Source organism: Patiria miniata, unplaced genomic scaffold (genome assembly GCF_015706575.1).
Source record: "Patiria miniata isolate m_02_andy unplaced genomic scaffold, ASM1570657v1 HiC_scaffold_20, whole genome shotgun sequence".
Taxonomy (NCBI): domain Eukaryota; kingdom Metazoa; phylum Echinodermata; class Asteroidea; order Valvatida; family Asterinidae; genus Patiria; species Patiria miniata.
Window position 1 is genome coordinate 9,990,984 of NW_024037059.1, and position 26,502 is coordinate 10,017,485.

At 37.9% G+C, this 26,502-nt stretch overlaps 1 protein-coding gene across 1 annotated transcript; it reads left to right on the top strand.

The window, feature by feature from the left end:
- The first annotated feature begins 5,577 nt into the window (after positions 1-5,577).
- Positions 5,578-25,895, top strand: LOC119727094 (neuromedin-B receptor-like). Its single transcript, XM_038198960.1, has 2 exons — positions 5,578-5,659; positions 23,655-25,895. The coding sequence occupies exon 2, from the start codon at positions 23,682-23,684 to the stop codon at positions 24,720-24,722; it is 1,041 nt and encodes a 346-aa protein (XP_038054888.1). The 5' UTR covers positions 5,578-5,659; positions 23,655-23,681; the 3' UTR covers positions 24,723-25,895.
- Positions 25,896-26,502: the final 607 nt, after the last annotated feature.

The following is a 26,502-nucleotide window of genomic DNA, read 5'->3' on the forward strand; positions in this document are numbered from 1 at the left end:
ATCCTCCACGGCAATTGAAAAATCATACAATTTTTGTTGACATTCAAATGACAGTGTTATTTTTATATGGATATTTTATTAGATAATACGCGTGCACTAAATACAGAGAACCTTACAAATTAGGCGTAATCTCGGGTGTAAATTGGTTCATAGGCAGGTGTTTCGGACACATTTTCTTGTTGCACTTGTCGACCTAATAATTCCGAATAGTCCACAATAACATGAAACGGCATGTACAGTGTGTCTCAAACAACAGAATGCAAACAAAATAGGCTTATGGAATGCCAGACGTAGAATGTGTAACCAACATAGAAACTAGCATTTGCTCTTATTACCTATTTTTACACATTTACTTGCATTTGTATGAATGCAAATGAAGCAAATGCTTTTACTGGAAAGCATTTGCTGAAAGCTAAAAGTATTTACTTTTTTACTTGTTAGCTTATGCTAGATAAGAAGTGTTACTTCATTTCGTATTAACAAAAAGGAGTAAATGCTTCAGAATTCAAGTTTTATAGTCATTTTTCAAGGCTCGGTTGGGGCAACCATAAAAATATAAAGCAAATACAGAAAACTTCTGCGCACAAACTCCTGCATTTATTGATATTAATCGCGCAAAAATTAACACAAAACGTCAACCTTAACTCCCTAGGGGGTGTGCAAAATCATATGATTTTGCACACCCCCTAGGGAGTTAGGCTTGACGTTTTGTGTTAATGGGGGGATTCAGGACTGTTAGGGTTATTATTTAACTACAACCATACACTGTATTTTGTGTAACATTTATGCGAAATTGAAATGTTTTTATTATTAAATTCATTCCTGGGAGAAACTATAATTCGCATTTTGTTCACGACATGAGAAGCGTTGGCGAAAAATTCAGTGCGGTATAGAATGATTAAGGAGAAATTGTATCCAACGGCACCCTAGGGACTGAACGAAATGAAATCAGTTTTCAGTTCATTAGGTCACAAATCTTATTTTTTGATATTTCAATAAACAAAACTCTGTGTGTATTGAATTTTGGTTTGATTTTACCCACTTTAACACGATTTTATGATTTTTTTAATGCAATTTTGACGTCTACAGGACACCGTGGACCTTCACAATTTTCATGAATGATGAAAGTATACTTTCTGTATTCTGCAGCTGGCTAAAAAAGTGTCATCGTTTTTGAAGGATTTGAGAATCAAAGGTACTACTACATGTACATGTTCAGTATGCATCACCTTAAACTGGACTCAATTACCCTACCTGTAAACCCTACCTGTGTGTGGCAGTTCGTACACACAAAAGAGACCCTATTGTTGACAATCATTTGCTACCTGTTGTCTAGTAAACTGAACAGTAAAGGAAAACTTTTTGGAATCAAGCATTTGCTTTTCCTCAATGCTTATACTCCAAAGTAAATGCTTTTCCTTTTTGTTTAAACTTCTCAGCATTTGCTAGTTTTTACACATACTACCCATTACATAGGTATGGTTTGAAAGATACACCTTTCCACTTTACAATGAAACATCAAACGTCAAAATCTGATAATTTTTTCACAGAGTAATGAGTAAATCTCCAAGAAATGACCATGGGACCAAGTTTTCGGGACAAAGGCATTGGGACAAAGGTAGCCTGATTGCCTCTTAACACTTTCTTGCTATCAGTTTGTAAACATGTTTACATGCTACACTTTTTTAGAATGAGGTTATAGTTAATACAAAAAGTGTTTAGAATTGTGTTTACTCGTTAAGCTTTTAAGCACATTTTTTTTTGCAGGCCAGGCAAATATCCGCACAGAGGCAATTAGGCTACCTCTGTCCAAATGCCTAAAATTGAAGACTTGGTTTCATGGTCAATTTATTTATACATGCATAATCTTAAAAGCCTAGAATGTTTAGTGGTGAATAGTCGGGTCGGGTGTTCGTCACCTGATCGGGTGTGGATAATGTACACGCGCAAAAAGCAACAAACATTTTAGAACACGTATTGTGTTAAGATAAATTAAATTTTATAAAGCGTCAATTAAGAAAAAATCGAATATGTTGAAGAGGACGGACGATGCATCTTCAATGTGTTTAAAATAATTAAACAAGAGTAGTATGAGTAGGTACGAAAGCCCTGTAGTGCCATCAAGTATATATTTTGTCCAAGTTCGTTTTTATGAGTTATATATTTCGCAAAGTTCGTTTTTATGAGTTATATATTTCGCAAAGTTCGTTTTTATGAGTTATATATTTCGCCAAGTTCGTTTTTATGAGTTATATATTTCGCCAAGTTCGTTTTTATGAGTTATATATTTCGCCAAGTTCGTTTTTTTGAGTTATATATTTCCCAAATTCGTTTTTATGAGTTATATATTTCGCCATGAGATACATTTTGGCCAAGTTCGTTTTTATGAGTTATATATTTCGCCAAGTTCGTTTTTATGAGTTATATATTTCGCCAAGTTCGTTTTTATGAGTTATATATTTCCCTAAGTTCGTTTTTATGAGATACATTTTGACGAAGTTCGTTTTTATGAGATACATTTTGACGAAGTTCGTTTTTATGAGATACATTTTGACGAAGTTCGTTTTTATGAGATACATTTTCTCGAAGTTCGTTTTTATGAGATATATTTTGACGAAGTTCGTTTTTATGAGATACATTTTCTCGAAGTTCGTTTTTATGAGATACATTTTGACGCCAAGTTCGTTTTTATGAGATACATTTTCGCCAAGTTCGTTTTTATGATATATTTTCGCCAAGTTCGTTTTTATGAGATATATTTCGCCAAGTTCGTTTTTATGAGATATATTTCGCCAAGTTCGTTTTTATGAGTTATATATTTCGATACCGAAGTTCGTTTTTATGAGATACATTTTGACGAAGTTCGTTTTTATGAGATACATTTTCTCGAAGTTCATTTTTATGAGATATTTTTATGAGCACGACAAATTTCTCGTGCGCATGAGATAATTATGTCGTGTGCACGAGATATATGTCGTGCGCACGAGATAATTATGTCGTGCGCACGAGATAATTATGTCGTGCGCACGAGATATTATGTAGGGCGCACGACATATGTCTCGTGCGCACGACATATGTCTCGTGCGCACGAGATATTAAATCGTGCGCACGAGGTATTATGTCGTGCGCATGAGATATTATGTCGTGCGCACGAGGTAAAAAATAATTTTGGATGTCCCTTTAGGGGCTCCGTAACTGACACGCTGCTTTCGTTACACACAAACTCGTCCGCTGCACATGCAGCAAGCTCCGTTAATACTTATTATTATCTCGTGCGCACGAGATATATGTCGTGCGCACGAGACATATGTCGTGCGCACGAGATATATGTGTGCACGTGATAATTATCTCGTGCGCACGAGATACTATGTCGTGCGCACGAGATAAAAAAATAATTTTGGATGTCACTTTAGGGGCTCCGTAACTTCATAAAACTCCGTAACTCCGTAAAATATAACTCATAAAAACGAACTTGGACAAAATGTATCTCATAAAAACGAACTGGGCGAAATATATAACTCATAAAAACGAACTTGGCGAAATATATAACTCATAAAAACGAACTTGGCGAAATATATAACTCATAAAAACGAACTTGGCGAAATATATAACTCATAAAAACGAACTTGGCGAAATATATAACTCATAAAAACGAACTTGGCGAAATATATAACTCATGAAAACGAACTTGGCCAAAATGTATCTCATAAAAACGAACTTGGCGAAATATATAACTCATAAAAACGAACTTTGCGAAATATATAACTCATAAAAACGAACTTGGCGAAATATATAACTCATAAAAACGAACTTGGCCAAAATGTATCTCATAAAAACGAACTTGGCGAAATATATAACTCATAAAAACGAACTTGGCGAAATATATAACTCATAAAAACGAACTTGGCCGAAATATATAACTCATAAAAACGAACTTGGCGAAATATATAACTCATAAAAACGAACTTGGCGAAATATATAACTCATAAAAACGAACTTGGCGAAATATATAACTCATAAAAACGAACTTGGCGAAATATATAACTCATAAAAACGACCTTGGCGAAATATATAACTCATAAAAACGAACTTGGCCAAAATGTATCTCATAAAAACGAACTTGGCGAAATATATAACTCATAAAAACGAACTTGGCGAAATATATAACTCATAAAAACGAACTTGGCGAAATATATAACTTATAAAAACGAACTTGGCCAAAATGTATCTCATAAAAACGAACTTGGCGAAATATATAACTCATAAAAACGAACTTGGCGAAATATATAACTCATAAAAACGAACTTGGCGAAATATATAACTCATAAAAACGAACTTGGCGAAATATATAACTCATAAAAACGAACTTGGCCAAAATGTATCTCATAAAAACGAACTTGGCGAAATATATAACTCATAAAAACGAACTTGGCGAAATATATAACTCATAAAAACGAACTTGGCGAAATATATAACTCATAAAAACGAACTTGGCGAAATATATAACTCATAAAAACGAACTTGGCCAAAATGTATCTCATAAAAACGAACTTGGCGAAATATATAACTCATAAAAACGAACTTGGCGAAATATATAACTCATAAAAACGAACTTGGCGAAATATATAACTCATAAAAACGAACTTGGCGAAATATATAACTCATAAAAACGAACTTGGCGAAATATATAACTCATAAAAACGAACTTGGACAAAATATATACTTGATGGCACTACAGGGCTTTCGTAAGTAGGCCGCATTTTGCTTTCATTATCTTTGCTTAAATTGACGCCGTATGCTCTTCATTCCATTTCACTTTGTGGATTGGTGTAATGTTAATTTAAAAAGGAAAGAAACGAATTTAAACAGTGAAAAAAGAGAGTCTCTTAGCGTTAACTGCTGTCCCAGATTTTTTCGAAATTTAATCGGGCGGTTGCCACTAGTTGTCAGATTGGACGTGTCACGTCGACTCAACCATGGAGAAGGGAAAACAGAACAAACATGGAGCAATCCTTACAAATCGATCCACAATGGGATAGTTACGTCAATACACAATAAAAGGCAGAATTTCGCAACCATGTTCAAGCTTTTTTCATGTGATATTTTATTTGTGCCGGGGGGGGGGGGGGGGACACGGAGAGACAGATCTGTCGCTCATTCCTGTCGCAATTCTAAAGAAGATGCATGCGTCTCCTCCGTGACACTGGTACAGGGATTACTTGATATTAAAGGTGGTGATTGCTTGCCTATCTGGGGAGATGATAGCTGATAGCGAATCGGCAAACCATGAAAGACGAGATTGTAATGTGTGAAGGATATTCAGTTTGCATACGGCAGACCGTGGATGCAGTGGCTGATACGTGTATAGCGTTTGGACTTCCTGCGTTCACGATACACCAATCAGTGTGTCGGCCTGTCGGATTGTATTTCTTAGATGTGTCTTTTGATTTGCCAGTGTATTACGCACCGAAATCGGTGGCCGCAGTGCCTGACTATAAAAACGGCCCGTCGTCTATTTTCCCAGCAGTTTTCACGGAGCAGTTCTGAGAAGAGATCTCATGGCCAAGTTCGGATCGGCTTGCACAGACCAAGTTGTGTAAAGGTACTGGAAGGCATGTAGGATAGGACATTGAAGCAGATCTGTCAAGCGACCCTTCAGGTGAGATTTCGTTGTACTAGAATATTTCTTCACTTTCTTGAGATGAATCGCTCGTGCCAATCAACAGTCTATTTTATTAACTAGGTTTAGGGGTCTATGTTGACGTGAGCGAAACATTGAATGGAAAATACTTAACTGTTCTCCAAGCATAACCATGTTTACATTTGACATTATGTGTGGCGCTTGTGCTAGTGTTCAAGGATAATTATTTTTACTAATTATATTCACCCACGTGCTAGATTAGTTCTCACCTCCTTAAGAATCAATGTGGGGACCTTTTATGTAGATTTTGAGCACTTGTTTTTGCTCCGTACGAAAATAAAACGCATAAAAGTAAAATAATTTCCTACCTTATTTAAAGTTGATTGTAACACCGAAAAAAAAATCTTTTCAACACTGTATTACCGCATATACTGCAATATGGCAGAGAGATCGAGTCCGACTCGAGTCACAATTTAAATTGGCTCTACTCGAGTCTCACCGGATAACTGATTCGACTCGACTTGACTCGAGTCCCTCATCAGAAGACTCGTAATAATTAGCTCCCCTAGGTATTGGAAGTTGATAAACTTCTTCAGGATGCCACGCATCCGGAAATAGTTTGTCAACTTCCTATACCGATGGGAGCTAATATCGACTATTCACCCTCAACCATGTAAACTTTTTAAGACAAGGTTTTAAGTGTTTTAAATTGTAGTGTTTTGTTTATTAGAAACTAGTCATCAATTTTTCTGCAAATATCAGTCAACTCCTCCCCAAATTCATGTCTTAATACTTTTCTTCCAATTAGTCAGGTTGCTTAGACCCAATTTTTGACAAGATCGTGACCGACTGGTCCAAAGCACCAAATTTGGCAGATAGATTCTTATAGCCCTAGAGAAGATATTTGGAATGGGTGACACCTTATTTTTTGGGGGGAAGGGTGCCTAATTTGCATAAATCGTAAATGCCCGTCGTGTAATAATAAAATTTGTTCCCATTTTTGGGTATAGGCCCTATTTTTGATTTTTTGATATTTTGAAAAGTATATTTTGGTGATTCTACTTTCACATCCTTACTTCAATAAGTTTTCTAAAACATATAGCTGACTGAATAATTATGAGGACAAAGTAACGATCCAAAATGGTTACTGCAGTACCCTAAAACTGCGCGCATTTACCTTGTCTCCAAATATCATCAAATAGTTTTGCCAAACCTCAGTATTGATGAGCTTCAAATTCACCAAGTTGCTAACTGGCACAGTTACCCTATTAAAACTTTATGGAAAATCATGTGAACAACGATTATATTGTGATATTTAGTCCAGAAAACAAACACGGGGAAAAACGACGTTTCCGTAAATTGGGCTTAAAAGTGGGTGAAGGGTTGCCTAACGTAAAAGACTTGAACAAGTTCAAGGAAATTCCCAAAATTATTGGTAAGAAAACGTTTTGACGTAGACATAATTATTGTAAGCAACAATAATCTCTTATTTGGGGGATTTCCTTGCAAACTTGCCCAAGTCTCCCACGTTAGGCAACCCTTCGCCAATTTGATGCCCACTTTACTGACACCTCGTTCCTCCCCCCATTGAGTTTTGGGATAAATATCAAGATGTTATCAAATTTCACACGATTTCCCATGTATTTTTAGTGCCAGCACTTAAACCTTGTGAGTTTGAAGTTCATCAGTACTGATGTTTGGCGAGACTACTTGATGATATCTGAGGAAAAGGTTAATGTGCGCAACTTTAGGGTATAATGGTAGCCATTTTTAAAATCTTTATTATGTCCTAATAATCATCCGGTCTCTGATATGCTTTAGAAAAAATGTATTGAAGTAAGGATGTGTAAGTAGAATCCCCAAAATATACTTTTCAAAAAAAAATAAAAATAAATAAAAGTATCCCAAAATATGTGAATAAATATAATTATGACATGGCAGGTATTAACGATTTATGTAAATTAGGCACCCTTCCCAAAAGAATTTCAGGTGTCACCCCTTTTAAATATCTTCTCTATGGACATAAGAATCTATCTGCCAAGTTTGGTGCTTTGGACAGTCGGTCACGATTCCTACCATATACCACCTGACTAAATGAACTCTCATCTATTCCTATCCGTAACGTCACGTACTTGTGCCCTAGATTTCTCGCGACAGTTCAACCGTTCTGTAGATTCCCCATCGTATGTTTCTCTTCGTTACAATGAAATGCATGAGAAGTAGACTAATATCTCTGCTGTGTCATGTCAACCGGGATCACTCATATTCTGGACGAACGGGAATGATGAATAGCCTATTCTATTTAACGTGCGGTACCTGAATGTAGATAAACGTCCAGATCCAAGTGTCGAAAGTAAAGATCAGATAATCGGAGTTACCGGGTAACCAAGACTAAAGAAGGACAACTTCAAAAAGTAGAGTTAAGGCTTGGCAAGCACTGAATGATGCAGTCAGCGATTATAACACGACACCGGCACGACTGATTTGTTTCATTTGGATCAAGTAAGCCTGATATAAATAGTAATAAATATAGGATTTTTTTTCCAGGGGTACAATAATATATTGCACTCTGCATAACAACATTTAATTTGTCTTCGACTCTTGCAATATTGTTACAGCTCGTGCAATCATATTCTTGTATTCCCTTTGTACCATCCAATATTATGTAATTGTGACTTTCTGTTAAAACACGTTGTGGTTATTTTCGTTCGGTGTCGCATCGTAAGTCAGTCTGCGATGCGATTAAACCCGATAGTAACAAAAGATATGAAAACACACGCACGGTTTCAACGTCACAAACGCATTCACAATGGCCTACCTTACATAGCCTATCTAGTGTGGACATACAGTTTGTTTTCGTGTAGTTAAGAAAAAGAGTTTTCGGAGGTTGAGCAATGTTATTCTTCTGGTGAGCTGGACAAGATTTTCCGAAATTTTGTTTGCCCGCCGTTTTATACTCATCAGTGATTATTAGTTTGTATTAGAGGGATGCACCATACGACTCTTAATTTAACAAGCATTGGAAGCAAATCGTGCCACTTTAAAGTCTTAAAACGTGGTCCTCTTCCAGCAAATAATCCAACAAAAATCATTTAAACACCTTATACAGGTTGTCCCCCCAAAAACTGAACAATCAAAGAGCCCCTATTCACAGCTTTTAACAAAATACATCACAAATATCGATACACATTTGGAGAATTCATTAGTTTTTCAACAATGAGAAAACAACTTTCCAATCGAGCAAACGTTTATTGAGTTCTGGCCAATTCAAAAAAGTGCCGATGTTGCATTTTGTCCACGGCCTTAAATGTAAATTATTAAGAATGTAATAGGGTGTATAGTTCTGAAAGACCCATTGGCAAAGCTGTGATAAACGCGTGGCATGGAACAGTATACTACGGTATTTCCTAAACCTCGGGGAGCGAATATCGACTATCCACCCGAAAAAAAACATGTTAAAACACGTATTTGTTTTATTCAGTTACCGGATTTTCCCGTTGCAATATGCACCTGGCGGGTAAACAAAATTTCGGAAAATCTTGTCCAGCTCACCAGAAGAATAACATTGCTCAACCTCCGAAAAGTTCAGTTCGTTTGCAATTCAGTGATTACGGTTGTAAACACAATTGTTTGTGGGCACTATTTGTTTAGTACAAGAGGCATCTTTATTGTCCACAATATTCTCCAATTCGGCAAAATTGAGCTCGGGAAAACGCTTATTTATCATTTACGCGTGCAACCATTTTTTTCATGTAAGCACACTAGCTACACACGTGTGTAGCTAGCTAGCCAGGGCGATGTTAGCGCGTGCGTACTTCACCCGTGCGACCGTTCCACGATTGCTTCGTAAAGCGCATGCGTAGTAGACTGTCGCATGGGTAACCCGTGCGTCAGTCTACTACGCATGCGTATTTAGCCTGTGCGGAAAACTCGCGCGCGCGCTTAGTAAACAGCAAAAATAGCATTTGGCACGTGATGGTGAATGGACAATCCCGGGACATACCGTTATTTCGTTTTACCGTTTTGGATTTCCTCAAAAACAAAAACAGTAAACGAATCATCGACCGTTTTGTCGTTTTACAGTGTTATAAAACGACAAGCGGTATTAAGATAAATACGGTTTCTCCGTTTTATAAGTTTAGTAAAATTCATTATAGCATAACGATCAATGATTTTTGTTTTACAGATTACACAAATAACTTTGAAAAACAGCAAAACAGTCAGTATTGAATACAGACTTTTTTTTTTTATTCCAGTGTCATGGTTAACAGTCCGTGGTGCATTTTGTGGCGGTGGGCAAGGGGGTGGAGGGGGACCATGTTTTACACGAAGAAGTGTTACCTCGGCATAATTAATGCGTGATGTGATTCCTGGCGCGGACCCTGACCCCCTTCTCATGCGATTCAGTCAAGTTGGTGGGGCTTAAAGAGTTCCAAGCAAAATGGCGCTGGAAAACTTCAAGGGAGGACATTACTTTTCACAATGGAAACAGGATGGTAATAAAACGTTTGATGAAGTTGCAGACATTTTGAAGGAAACTGGGGTTCAAGTCGACGCGGCTCTTCAATAGCCAATTCGCAAATTTTGTCGTGAGAACGAAATGTAAGGAGCGGGGCCCAGGCAATGACTCGATCCCAAGGACGCATTAATTAACATTCCGGTGCATTGCTTAATTGCCGAACCTAAAATCAAAAAATGGTCGACAAGACTATTGACCGTTTTGTCATTGTCATGATTTTGTAAAACAAAACTCTAAAAATAAAGCAACTAACCGTTTAACGCTTTCTACAATTAAAAACAACAAAAAGTATTTCTTGTGTGTGACTTAATACCGTTTGACCGTTTTACAAAACTGTAAAACGACAAAACGGTTAATGGTTCGTTTACTGTTTTTGTTTTTGAGGAAATCCAAAACAGTAAAACGAAATACCGGTATGTCCCGGGATTATGGACCAGTTAGAATTCGGTTTTCGGTCATGAAAATGTATGAGGTACAGTAATTATAATACACCCCAAGTAAAGTGTTCACCAACCAACCAACCAACCACCCACCCACCCATCCACCCATCAACTTAAGCAGCTCAAGCCTATGGCGTGTTTCACACCGCCGATGGACAAGTCTGGACACATCTACGGAGCTTATTTTGAGAGTTCATCTTGAGTTAAATCATTGTGCGCCCGGGCGTTTGCTAGCGGGAGCATGTTGGAAAAAATGCCGGATGTGCACACAAGTATTATAGTGACTATCTTCCCTATCTCGGGCTCATAAGAGAATATCTGCCTAAGAGAATATCTGCCAAAATAATAAGGTATGACGTATACGTAGTTGACACGGTTGTATTGCACTCCTCAGAAAATTCACCGATATTAATGGAAACACCGCAAAAATCATCTCCCTAAGCCAATAAGCCTTCTCAACTAACAACATAGAACATGGCCGACGCATCAGAATCATCGAAGACAATCAGAACCCGAAGAAAACGGCATTCGAAAAAAGATGTCACCCCGCTGTCCCCAAATGACGTGAATCGAGATCAAGATGGCTGCCATGCCTGCACCTGCAGAGATGACATCACAGCTATGAACTCTAAACTCGATAAGATACTACAATCTCTTGATACAATGGGCACTAGAATGACTGGAATTGAAGTGAAGCTCCAAGAGTCAGTAGAAAAGATCGCCATGCAACAAAAAGAAATAGAGGAGCTGAAAGCTACGGCTTCGTATCTGGATAAACAGCAAAAGGATATCAAGGAAAGTGCGGATAGTCTAACCCGTGGAAACCATCTCCATATCGGCCAACTTGAAAATCAGATTGATTATCTTCAAAACTGCAGTTGCAGGAATAACATCGTCGTGCACGGCATCCCCGAAGGCTCAGAAGGCGATCAATCCTGTGAGGAATTTCTGTCCGACTTTTTCATATCACATATGAAAATAGAATATGGTCAAGATATCGAAGTTGAAAGAGCCCACCGTACCCCCGCACATCGATCATCACAAGACAGCACCGGCACCCGTAACACCCGGCCACGTCCCATCCATTGTAAGCTCTTATGCTTCAGTGATAGACAAAACATTCTCAAACAAGCATCTAAATCCTTGCGGAACAACCCATTCAAATTTGCGAATATTTTCATCTCAGATGATGTCACCAGCAGAGTCAGAAATGCCAGGAAGCAGTTAAGAGATTACCACCTGCCAAGAATAAGAAGCGACGAGCGGTTAAATTCGCCTACATTCCATGGTCAATTCCTCCCGTCATCACCTACAAGCTCCACAGCGGTGCATTTAAAGTCTACAGATCTGGGGATGCCAACCCACTCTAATGGCTACATGTCCACGGATACATGTATGCCTGCAATTATATACTTATTTGTTGTGTTTATTTTTCTATGTGTTCTGGTGTAAGGCAGCATATCACAAATGTTTACTCCCATTCTATTTGTTTTTGATATTCAGTAGTTTGTTGTAAATATGCTTAATTATTTGAATGAGTCAAGCAATTCACGACTCTGGTATGAATAACAATATAGATCCTGATTTAAATCTTCAAGTACCGGAAATCCCATGTCAATATTATGACCAAGATGAGTTCCTGAATGTTTTTAAATTCAGCACCAATACTAAATGACTACACATTAATGCTCGTAGTTTGCCCAAAAATATAACAAGTATTGTTCAATATGTAAACTTACTGCAAACAAGCTTTTCAGTCATAGGGGTTTCAGAATCATGGTTAAAGGACATAAATGATCCCTTAGTCCAGATTCCAAATTATACATTAGAAGGTTCCTGCAGACAAAATAGAAGAGGTGGTGGAGTTGTACTTTATATAAAACAAGATCTTGTGTATAAAATTCGTAATGATTTATGTATTAACAACTCTGAAGCAGAATCATTTTTTTATAGAGCTTGTTAATTCCAATAAATCAAATGTTATCATTGGAATTGTCTATAAACCCCCGTGTTTATCATGTAATAATTTTACAGATCATTTTGAGGAAATATTAAGTCGCTTAAATACCGAGAACAAAAAATGTTATATTTTGGGTGATTATAACATAAATTTAATGCAGTGTGATATCGATAATACTGTGCAAAATTGTATGAATATTCTTGATTCTCAGTCATTCTATCCCACCATAAACAAACCGACTAGGATTACTATTGATAGTGCAACTTTAATTGATAATATCCTAACAAATGATTATTTGAACCATACTTCAGGTGTTCTGATAACTGACATCAGTGACCATCTTCCGGTATTTTTAATCATTGATAACTTTAGAGAAAGTGCTCAGACCAATACAAATTATAAAAGGCGAGTTTTTGATGCCGAAAATATTGAAAATTTTACTCATGATCTGAATGAGACTGATTGGGATTGTATAATGTCAATGAATGATATCCATTGTATGTATAATAACTTCTTAGCTCATGTTAAACAACTCTATGACAGACATTTTCCTGTGGTTGAAGTTAAATATCGTTATGATAAATCAAAGTCTCCGTGGATGTCCGAGGGTATCTACAACTCAATTAGGAGGAAAAATCACTTGTACAAGACGTTTCTTAAAAACCTTACTTCACAGAACAAATTTAATTATACTTTGTATAAAAATAAACTCAACTCTGTTATAAAATTATCAAAGAAAAATTATTTAAGCAAAAAATTTAATCAACAAAAAAATTAAAATTAAAGGTACTTGGAAACCTATAAATTCACTACTCAATAAGGCGTAAACAAAAAATGAACTCTACTTATTTCAGTACTGGTAGTAACAAAATCACTGATAGCAAAGAAATTGCTGACGCCTTTAACACGTATTTTGTTGACATAGGAAGCAAACTTGCCAGTGAGCTACCATTATGTAATACTCCCATTGAGGCATTCCTGAGTGAAAGGTGTTCGAATTTACTCTTTTGGACTCCCATTACGCAAGAAGAGATTGTGGACACTCTGAACAAAATTCCTCCAGGAAAGGCCCCTGGATTTGATGAATTAAACTCTTTTGCTATTAAACAGGCCAAGTATTCATTGGCTAAACCGCTGGCTGACATCTTCAATAAATCCCTATTAAAAACAGCTGGAGTTTTTCCTGATGGGTTAAAAATAGCTCAGGTTATACCGATATATAAAAAAGACTCCAAACATGATATTGGAAATTACAGACCCATCTCTGTTTTATCAACATTTCCGAAACTATTTGAAAAGTTAATCTATACGCGATTAATATCTTTTATATAAACATGACATTCTCTCAGAATCACAGTTTGGTTTTAGACGTAATCGCTCTACTGATTTAGCGACATCTTATGTAGTTAAAAAATTGTGTAATGATATAGATGACAAACATTTTTCTGTTGGTATCTTTCTGGATTTATCGAAAGCATTTGATACAGTTAACCATGATATCTTGATTCGTAAATTAGAACATAATGGTATCCGAGGAATAGCCCTAGACTTATTTAAAAGTTACTTATGTGACAGATCCCAGTATGTTTTGTATAATTCTGTAAAATCTACAGAACAGCCTATAACTTGCGGTGTACCACAGGGCTCTGTATTGGGTCCCTTATTGTTTATCTTGTACATTAATGACATCTGCAATACTCCAGATATTATTACATTTTGCTTATTTGCAGATGACACAAGTTTATTATATACTGACAAAACTGTAGACCTAGCGGTACAGAACCTTAATCTTGAGCTCCGGAAACTCACTACTTGGCTTTTAGCCAATAAATTATGTATAAATGTTCTTAAATCTAATTATGTAATATTTTGTGCTAGCCAGTACACAAGTCTGTACACTCAGTCTGTTCCTATAATGTTAAATGATACTAATCTTGATCAGGTTAAGGGTACCAAATTTTTGGGAATACATATTGATGAGAACTTAACTTGGAAGAATCATATAGACGTTATAACAGCTAAAATATCAAAAAATATTGGTATAATGAACCGTCTAAAATACTTTTTACCTAGTAGCATATTGCTAACCTTGTACAACTCATTTGTTTTACCGTGTTTAAATTACTCAATTCTGACTTGGGGGTAGTCCAACTCCTAAATGCAACAAACTGCTTACTCTCCAGAAACGAGCAGTTCGAGTAATTTTTAAAACTGGCTATTGTGAACACTCTGGGCCTTTATTTGCAAATTAAAATTGTTAAAATTCACTGTCCAAAAATAGTGTTGTCCAACGTGGCACTCTATATTGGAATAGTCTTGATGACTCTTTTAAATCATCACCCACTCTCTCTATTTTTGCTAGAAAACTAAAACCTCATTTGTTAATTGCATACTAAAAAATGTAATAGGGATAATAACGGCCTTGATTACTGTCTTACACCTTTGTCTGTGCTCTGTCTTTCTATGTATGTCTGTCACTTGTCTGTCTGTCCATAGGCTGGGGAACAAATGCTGATGCTTCACCCTGGACCTAGATGTTGCCATTTAGTTAATGTTCACTATTATAAATATATCTCGTATGTATTGTCCATTTGAATATATAACATTATGTATTATGTATCATCCTTATGCAGCATCGAAATAAATGTATCGAAAAAAAATGTGTTGTTGTTGCGATGTTTCTCCACAGGCTGCTTGTTCCCGTAAACCTTATTTGAGGGAAGTGTGGTTTTAATTAATGACATGATAGACCCAGGAGCGGCGGAACGCTTTTAAACTAGGGGCGACGCTAAAAAGGGGCACTTGCTCAGAAAAAAGGGGCACCTTCCGTCGGTGTGAAGGTGGAGGAAAAGAATATTTTCATTTCGCAATAAACCTATTTATGACGAGGAACAAAATATGAACACGTGGTCCATCTTGCTCTTTGTGTTTCCTTTACCTAGTTATGTACAGAGACCATTTAGTTTTTAACTACTTTTGATGGCCAGTTCGGTGACCATTTTATTTGCGTGAATAGCAGTATTATTTTTAAGGGGCCAGTTTTCCATCTTGAGAGCGGGCACAAGTTTAATGTTGCGAGTGGGGAACGAATTGTGCTTTCGAGGGGCAGTTTTCCATCTGGAGAAGTTATCGCGAGAGGAGCACCGTTGTTTTTAATGGCCAATTTTCCATCTCGAGAGGGGCACAAATTAATTATTGCGAGAGGGGTATTTGTGTTTTAAGGGGCAGGTTGCATTAGAGTATTTCATTACAAGAGTATTTTATTTGTAGCGCGATCATAAAATTTTGCTTTCACAAATGTGCGTTTGAGTGGCAGTTTTGTTTTTATCTCCAGGGGGACTCGAGAGGGGCACTTTTGTTGACCTGGGAAAATCTGGGGGCAAGTGCCACCTCCTCCCGGTTCTGCCGCCCCTGGAGAGACCGACTGCTTTTGCTGAAATTATGTAAGGCGATTCAGCAAATCAAGAAAAGACAGCCGTTCATCCGTTACTGACACACCTGAAATTACCTGTAGTATGACCGAGTACATAATTATATATCGACTTAGTCGATCTATGTCATTTGAGTTTTAATAGCCAGTTTTTATTCTACGGAGACATCGAATGCAATATTTGAAGTATCGTGCCAGATTTTGTTTTAATATTGCCGTCACAGTAATTCGTCATGGTTGAGAGAACCAAAACAAACCTTGAACGTTTTAATAAATAACGTCCATGTCCTTAGCCACGCAAGGAATGATTCGTGAGGGGTAATGGTAAAGCCGTTGTACATGTCTGTTACATATATACCTCTTTCACATGATGAAGCTGTTTTATACTTGCCTTTTCCGAAATTTCCGAATCTGTTTTTTTTTCTCAACGATATTTAAAGGAATATAATGTCTAAGTTGTAACAGATAAATTTGTGTGTTTGCATTTGCAGGCCTGTATACTGAAAAAAAAAACGGTTTTAAATGGCGCGCTCCAGTTCAGAAAGTTTTGAGCGAAATAGTCCTATCTAGTGGCGTATCAGCTCATACATGTATGATTGTTTTGGAATCACGCGGTTGGTATTCGCCTGGTCCGATCCTAGTTATGTTTGTGGCCAGTTTGCAGCATTGCTCCGCAATCATGGTAGGCCAACGTCTACGTGCATATCAATATCTCTGATACGGTTGCGAGTAGTGTAAGAGGCGTATTTTCCTCTCGCTGGATCGCAAAACCTACATTCACACTGCAGTCTGTATGTATGTACATGCACACGTGTTTAGATTATTATTCATAAACTGCATTGACGCAAAAGCACGTACATGCACACACTAGGTCCTGCTGGCTTTTGAATTTTAATTACATATCGTGTGCCCAGTTTTTTGTTTGATGTCTCATTGGAAAAATGTAATGCTGAACAATTATCTGAAAGTCTATTTTTGAGGGTACCACACCCAAAATTGCACGTGTATACATGTACCAACTTTAAAGAAGCCGAGTTCACTGAACAGCATCTTAAGCTTGAAAAACTGCACTCTGGCCTACCAAGGTATGAAAAAGGCTAATTTTGTGTACTATGTCTCTTTTGTATTTATGCGTTATTTCGTTTGTCAATTAAAATTTCACTAAGATACTAAAATCATGCTAGTATTGAAATGATATACGATTTTGTAACAGTCTAAGAGGTGTTGCAAACTGGAAAAATATTAATAACATGTTTAAGTTTTTAATATAAATGTCAAAATAGAAATTCCGGCCGACATGCACTTTTTGCCTTGAATTGACAGAATTAATTCCAGGCAAAAAAGTGTATGTCGGCCGGAATTTTGTTTAAATGACTCTCGCTGCTATTATAGAAAAATGGAAGATAATTCTGAACTCACTTTTGTTCCCTTACCGTGGTTTTTAATGGAGTCTCTTGTCTGTTAGAAATGTCATAACTCATTTGATGCCATTGAATAAACAATTTGTATAAAAAACAATTATTTTTCGTCCTTAAGTACAGACGGACGCTAGACCCGAAGCATTGTCGTCGGCAATTGTACCTTAAAAGACAGCAGGTGGTATGCATTCAACTGTTCCGTGAAAATACCCGATTACATGTTTTGTAATCGCTCTTTTGGTAAGGTCTTGCAGTATCACCTTTTGCAGCTGCGCTTACAACGTGACAACTGCGACGTCAGTTTATATTCAAACGGTCCGATTTCTTTGCAGTGTGATATAATGCGGGCCTTGCGCAGCAACTCACGGTAGTCTAATAACTATTTTATAAAGTAGCCGCGTGTTAACCTGACGGCTGCGCCAGGTGTTCGCACGCACTCGGCATGAGTGCCTCGCGGCTCATGCCACTGTTTTTCCTGGTAGTCTGTGTTTTCCACCTGTCAAAATTATTTAGTGATTTTAAGATGGAAAGAGACATGTGTGGTTCTTCTGTGGGGGTGTTATCCCAGTTGTTTGCCGAAACGAAAAAGAAAATACTACACAAAAAGAGACAGTTTTCATTAGGTGTCCGACCACTTCTGTCCATGCGGATCTTACCCGCTTGGATGAGCAGGTCTCGGTGTCCTCTTCCGTTCAGATTATACTTCACGTAAACAGAGAGGGTGTTGAATAGTGTGACCTCTGCGATTACACGAACATCCTTCAATTTAACGAGTCATAAACGATATTTCGGATTCCACGAAACCGTTGTGACGTTGCGATGGCAATCATAATGAAGAGATTGCCCTCACTGCCAAGCAAGATATTTCTTTAGCGCCAAAATTGTTTTTACCTGTAAGGAAAAAATAGGAATTCGGTTTGATGACATCATCGGTAGGGCATTATTATATCCTTCACTACACGTCATAACGGTTTTGTAGAATCCCAATAAAACGTGACTTGGCGTCTGTGTCAATTCTTCATGACAGAATTTATTCTTGTGATTGACCAAGCGGAAAATAAATGAACCCGACTGAACTGAATGAGCAGTGATGTTTATCATCTTAACAACTATGCGCTTCAATAAATTATTACAAATTAAAAAGTAATTTTTTTCATTCCATTATACATTATTTGAACCTGATGTAGTTGAAAAGGCACAATATCTTTTCCACTGGTTTATTGTAAAATACAGCAACGGTAGAACCTGCAGTTGCAACTATTGTCTAAAGGGGAACAGGCTACCCGTGCACTGGAAAATCAGTGCCTGAATCACTTAACTATACGCTTTTGTAAATTTTAAAAAAGAAAATGTTTTAAAGGTCTCGTCAAAAAAATATTCGCGAGATATTAGTAGTCTTCCAACTATACTACACAAGCTTATCTCATAATTAATGTATACGTCTGGACCAGTAATATGCAAATTGAGATTTATATATTCAATGTCATCACGCATTCACGCGTCAGTGGGTGTAAAGTCTTTACTCTTTGAGCTGATGTTAATGCTTAGAGCTGACAATAACGCCAAACGTCACCAATTAGTGACGCACATTTTGAATTGGCCTTCAATGAACAAAAACAAACCGTAAAAGAACACTTCATACATCCACATTGTTTTACATCGGAGAAAATGTCATATTATTACTACCCTCATAAACCAGCAGGTCAGTGGATTATTACGTAAAGATGTTCCATTTGGAAACTCAACAATTGAGGATAATGCCGATCTAGCTGTGTCTATATCATTAGGCTATAACCACTCCAGCTTCAAAAAGAAATGCACAGCTACACTTCCAGGTGGAGCTATGGATTTGTTTGGATCATAAGTAACAAACAATAAGTGGCATCTTTTGATGTAATTCATGCTGATCCTGTTGAGCAGTAAACGCTATTTCCGAGTTACGTCATTATTGTCCAGATAGTGTTTCAATTGTTTTATTTAATGTTGGGTACGGGATTTTCCATATTAGACGCAATTTTCATATGCCCTAATTTGCATGCGACCCCATGCAGCGTGTATGCGGTCCGCTGTTGACGTACAGTGCCCCAATAATCTAAGAATTCTGAAATTATGTTCCATGTGGTATTTTATTTACATGTAAATTACCTTTTGATCGCTCAGCCTGTTAAAAGTGGATCAATGAGAATAGTTATTTGAGTATGCGCATAAATTGGTGGGTCGCCGCCGCGTTGTTGCAACGTGACTGGGCTTTGGCGTCAGCCATTCTTCACACTTTTGAGATGACGGTGGATGACCGTGGATGATTTCTTAGTTCTCACCTTTTAGGATGTTTGTACAAATAGGGGACATTATGTAGAAACTGTTAATTAGTTTTTGTGAGCATTTCGCATTATTTGAGCGTGTTAATTAGAGTTTTCTCCCGTCGTGTCACTATTTGACATTGACGTGCAATTGCCTGTTGTCTCACATAAAGCCACAGTTCAAAAATGCGTACGTACTTGGGACTCATTATGTTTGTGTGCTATCGTGAGATCCACCTCCTGACCGCCCAAGGAATTTCGGAATTAAAATAACTACAGGATTATAGGAATGAAATAACCTTACATAGAATATTTTGGCTTCTGCTTTGGAATTGTAATATTTCATATTGTACATTTTTCTTGCTAAGCTGTACTTTGTAAGATAATTCAATATTATATACCGATGCATGTGAAATCCTAAGTACTGGTTTCTAATATTTTCAAATTAAGTTGTGTTTTGTCCACTGAGTACAACCAACTTGTTGAAGTTTAGCTCAGTGTGTACTATATACATGTTGAGAAAACAACGAAAACATTATTCACAATTGTTCGGTCTCGTAAGTGGATTCCGCTTTCGATAATTGCACCCTCCAATGTACGATCCCTATGTAAGCACTCGGAAAATAATTGTCATTCAGTCGATTATAGTGCACGGGAAGTCGCGGTCCCAGCGACTAAACAATAACTTAAATAACACCATTTTTTGTTTAATTTCTCCTGTCTTTTTGTAATTGGTGCAATAAAATTAAAAGTCATCGAAGCGTACATGATATTTTATCTGTGGTTTTTCTTTTTCGTCCAGAGTCAATTTATTTCAAATTCTGAATGATCAATTCAAATGTGATTTAGTTTGGAGTAGGTAGGGCCTATTGTTAAACATTTTAAATGTATGTTGTTCTGAATTATATTTTTGTTCCATAATCATTGTCTTGATTCGAATAATTCCTTTCTGTCATTATTATGTTATTTTTGTGTCTAAGCTTGTCTCTTGAGTCATAATGAAATCAAGACAGGATTTGGGTTTTTTTTTTACTTGTGATTGTGTGTACAGGATAAGTGCTGTTCATTCTTTTTTATTACCTCGGCCAAAGAGGTTATGTTTTCATTGGATTTGGTTAGTTTGTTGGTTTGTTGGTTGGTTTGTCTGTTAACAAGATAACTGAAAACGTTACGGAAGGATTTCCATGACTTGTTTTAGGTATGGTTTTGGTACAATTACAAGTCAATTAGATTTTGGAAGTGATCCGGAATCCAGGATGTTTTTAAAGGATTCTTCACCAAATTGTGTGCAAGTATTTCTTTTGGATATACTGACAATATAGCAGGGAATTATTTAGCCTTGGCGGAGGTTTTCACTCTCTGAGTGCTTTCTAGTTCTATTTATAATTAGGTGGACCATGTCTATAATTATAAGTTAACAAAGGTTATAATCTGAAAATACTAGGGTTTTGCTATCTTTCCATTATCAGCAAATGCGAATCAGCAAAAAGCGCATACTACAAGAACGAATTTGAATGTAGATATGTAAAAGCTTTTTGCCAGTTCATGAAATCGAATTCTCTTTCAACCTCTTTCTGAGGCCTTCCACTTATTTAAATGACCGTCTGATTTAAATGAACGACTATTTAAATTTGAATGAACTTATTCATCAAAAGACTGTTCAAATAACTCGAACGACTCTTTTAGCTGTACGAATGCTCATTTAAGAGAGCATTCATGTTAAACGTTAAATTGAACGAGTTTTTAATTAAATTGGCAGGGAAAACGTGTAATTAATGTTGCTATAATGAGCTTTACATTGCAAAGGTTCAGATGGAGATCTTATGCGTCATCCAGGTTGTTTCCTTGTAGGCCTATGTTTGAGATCTTTCTTTACGGTTCGATTCGCCTTGTGGAATTCCAATAAAAAAGGGCTTGTGCTTAATGGCTGCCCTTGTGTACCGGCACGATTAATTAACAGATGAAATTTAATCAAAGTGACAAACCCCAACAAACACATGTAGGCACTGAAGCAAATTACGCAGAATTGATCGCATAATTGACATTCCAAATTTGACGAAGGAGGGAAGACGTGGTTTGGCCGTGGATTGAATGCAAGAGTGGTTTGACATGGGAGGCACCTCGTTCAATCCCACGTCCTATAATGAGCAGATAAACAGGACCATTTGTCGGGGTTTTAGCATGAAACAAAAAGACAACACCCGATAAGTCGGTGTCAGGATAAAGATGTATGATCAAATTAAAACTCCGACGACAGCCGATCCCCCTTTTTTAAGTATTATTCAAATAATTACCTTATTGTCACCCTCGAGGAGAAAATTGATATCTAAATTATATGTCATTATTAGCAGCGACGCAGAGACGCAGATTACGACGAGAATTCGGAGAAACGTCTCTAGCTAAATTTGCTTTCTACTCAGTTAATAGTGCACGTGTTGTCCCCTTGCCGCCACGAAGAGTAAAGGAAATCCCATCATATTAATTGGAAAGGGATCTGATCTGTTTACCATGAGATGTATACTGTCAAAACAGTATGCATGCTTTATTGGTTTCATCATAGTTTCATGAGCGGCTTATTAACGTACGTGTGCATGCTGAAACAATCATGGTTGATCATAACCGAGGTAAACAATAACGATGACGAGTTTTTTCCTTTAATCGGGAATATAATACGACATGGAATTTACGGTAGAACATGTAACGGTTATCAAGCTGATATGCCTAACAGTTTATTAGGAGTATAGTGATTTAACCTGACGAAAATAACGATGTAGCAAATAAAAGCACGCATGATCCATGTGATTGTAGATGGGCAGAACTTCATGTAAAGGTTAACTCCATTTAAAAAAAACCCAAAACTTAACAATAACATCTGGATGATGAATTGCTCGCAGTTTACGGAAATAGTATAGGTGATCTTTCGGTTGTTGGCATGTACGTTTTCATGGATTGTTGAAGTACTACGTGTGTCATGACACGTCATATATTTGACATAATTGTTGAAGGAATCCCCGCGACGCCATGAAAGGAAATGCTCGGTTGTTTCCTAAGTTGATTGCCCGTTTCATTTATGTTGATTTTGCAGTTCAACATCTTTCTCGTCGTTTGTAGATAAACATAAACCAGTATACGTTTACTAGAAGTGTTGAGCTGCGCCGTACTTGTGACATACGTCATTGCTTCGTTGTGTTGTCTTAGACTTGATGACAGTCATTCATGAGATTGTGGAGAGGTAGGGTTGTCATTTTGCTAGTTTGTTTTACACTTGAACCTGAGGTAACTACGTGTTCCACGATGATGACGAAGCTCTTGCCTGATTTGGAGTTCTGGGCATATCGATAATTGGTCATATCTCGTGTTGATATTGCTATCGGGAATGAGGCTTCAACGGCCCCGAGTCTGTTACCACTCAATCGTATAATGTCGCTGGTTTTCCGGCATTGCTGACAAAAGACTGACTCACACATAATTCTGGTTAGCCGAGGTAAAGGAATTTGACCAAATTATTTGAGAAAAAATTAAATTGAAGCCGGCATTGGAAAGTTAATCAATTCTCAATACCCGACGTAGAATGAGGGCTGCCTATATACGCTCCACACTAACCAATAGCTTTAATAGTCAAAGTGATGTTTCAGATAAACAGTAATGCTCGGGATACATTTAAGTGCAGGGTAAAGTCTACATTAAATGCTCGGGTTACATTTGTGTAAAAAGGACTACATGCAGGGCTCTATTTATAGGGTCTACATTTATAGGGTCGGAATACATTAAGGTCTCGGGTCACATTTAGGAACAGCATGTTTCTATTTTGAAACAAAACGGTATCTGTCTACAGAGGTTTACAAATACCGACGCATATCTGTTATATATCTGTTCAATTTTATCTGTTCAATTTTATATATCTGTTCAATTTTAACAAAGCATTTTCCATTTTCTTCCATTTCAGCTGAGGCTTCTTTTTGAGCAAGACGCCATGTCGTACTCTTATTTCACCAATGGCACGGAGGAGTTGGCGATGGGAGAAGACTTGGATCAGAACGTCATTAATGCCATCGGCGTTATAATGTTGATCTTAACAGTAGTAGGTTTTGTGGGAAATAGCTGCATCATCTTCATCGTCTTAGTTAACCGCTCTATGCGGAACCGCCCCAACGCGCTAGTAGCCAGCCTCGCTGTTGGCGATCTCTTGCTGCTGTTTTTTTGCATACCTCTCCGGCTCTACCAGATGATCTATTTCCGATGGCCCTTTGGCAACCTCATGTGCAAACTCTCTCAAGGTTCTGTTATTGCTTCTCAGTCCGTGTCCATTTTCTCCATGGTGGCCCTAAGCCATGACCGGTACCGCGCCATCGTCACGCCGATGAATTACCCACGTTCCCGTGGCTCTGGTCGTACATTTGTCACCATCTCAGTCATCTGGTTCCTCGGAATTGTCGCGTCCTGTCCTATTGTTATCTTCTCTCACGTCCGAGGTAACGAGTTCTTTAGCTGGTGCAACTACATCAGCCACACTTCACTGGAAGGCAAGCTCCATGCTATCTTCAGAGGTTTGCTGCTGTTTATCATCCCACTTGTGATTATTAACGGCTACTACTGCTTGGTGTCAAGGAAGCTGATTATGAGCACACGGGCCCTCCCCGGTGAGGTACACGACAAGAGGTCACAGATAAGCTCTAGGAAGCGTTTGGCCTATCTTGTCCTGGCTATCGTCATTCTCTTCACCGTCTGCTGGTTGCCATTCTTCATTTTTGAGCTCTTGTTCCAGATAAACGACACCATCCTCAACAATTCTAACGCCCTGACCTACCTGAGATTGCTCAGTGAGGTGTTGACTTACTCAAATTCTTGCATCAACCCTATCCTCATAACAGTCGTCAGCTCAACCTATCGGAAATACTTTTGCAACTATCTCTTTTGCCGATGTTTCAGGAAAGCAAAGTTCACCAGACCTCGAGCATCTATCGTGTCATCTAAGGCTTCTTCTGCTCGCACTCGAATAACTGAGTTTGCTTGACTCTACACTGTAAAAAAATTGCCCGTAATTTTACGGTAAAAGCAGTGTCAAACGGGTTGCCAACAAAAGACCGTAAAATTACGGTCAGTTACGGGTTTTGAAAAATGACGGTGACCGTAATTTTAACGCGAATTTCCCGTAAATTTGACGGCAATTTGCGTAATGTAATGGAATACAAAGTGGGTGGCGTCAGAGCTGAGTGTAGGGGTAGGGAGGGGGGTAGGTTCCAGTTACTGCAGCTGGGAGTGGGGTATGCATACGTTTTACAGCTTGTCTTTTACAGGCATAGTGGTTTTCAAATCACTTAATGTGAAATTATCTTTAAGTTGTAACATAACTTGCATCTGTAAGTTGTAATTTTCATTTACAACTTTTTACCGATCCCGCAGAAAGGGTCAACCTATTGCTGGTCAACACCGCAGAATTAGCTGTTTGGCTCTCCAAATTCCGCAATATTAAAGCATTACGGCTTTCACAGTACAATGATCAGCACGTAGCGAACCTTGCGTGAGTGCACACGAATCACAGCTTTAAAAACTAGGCGGTTGTGAGGGTTTGAAAGGGGAGGGGTTTTGAAAAGTTACGAATACAAAGCATTGTGAATCCCAGCCTGCGTCAGGTCACCAAGTTTTACGGGAAATGCACGTAGCACGTTCTTTCTTGTGACGGTTCGAGCAATAACGGTAATAAACCGTAAACAATGCGGGAAAAGGACAGTGTTTTTACGGGTTTTGTTTACAGTGTATGCTTAGATTGTACAACATCAGCGACGTTTTGGAGCGGTATTAAAAATGAAAATATACTTGAATGTCATAGCCCGTCTTAACTTTTGATCTCAACACAATACAATTTCGTACCTGAAATAATCGGCGAGAAACTGCGGTCTTCCTTAAAAGGATAACCTAGTTGTTGATTCGGTGATCTTACGGACACTTGAACTTAAAATTCTGATTATAGCCTCTTGGGAGTTTGTACCGCCGCGTCCATTTTCAGTGAAGATTTGCAGACTCTGAAGTAATTCACCCTTCACTCCTCTTCCGAACAAATCCTGCGTCTATATCTAGGATGTTAACTTTGGATACATATCGATTTGGTTGCCCGGAGATTCTATGGGGATGTTTTAATACAACTGAAGATGATGATCTGGGTCACAGCCCGATAGTCCGAAGGTTCTTTAGTCCGAAGGGTCATTAGTCCGAAGGTTCGTTATTCCGAAGGTTCAATAGTCCGAAGGTTCGATAGTCAGAAGGGCCCATTAGTCCGAAAACAGAAGAAGGTTAAATAGTCCGAAGGTTCGATAGTCCGAAAAAAGATAGGGTTCGATAATTCGAATCGACAGTAAGGTCCGATAGTCCGAATGGACGATAAGGTTCGATAGTCCGCATGGACAATAAGGTTCGATAGTCCGAATTGACAATAGAACCTTGTTGTCGATTTGGACTATAGGACCTAGTTGTCGATTCGGACTATCAGACCTTATTGTGGATTCGGAATAATGAACCGTTGGACAAGTAAACTTTATTTTCGTTGGACTACTGAACCTTCGGACTAATTAACCTTATTCTAAATTCGGACTACCGAACCTTTGAACTAATGAACCTTCGGACTATTTCTTCAAATGTTCGGATTAACGAACCTTATTTCATTTTCGGACTAACAAACCCCCTCTTATGAAACTTTTGTGTATTCGGACTATCGAAACTTCGGACTAAAGAAGATCCGGACTTTCGAACCTTCTGCCTTCGGGCGTACCCCGATGAACTGGGGGTCTGGACACTAC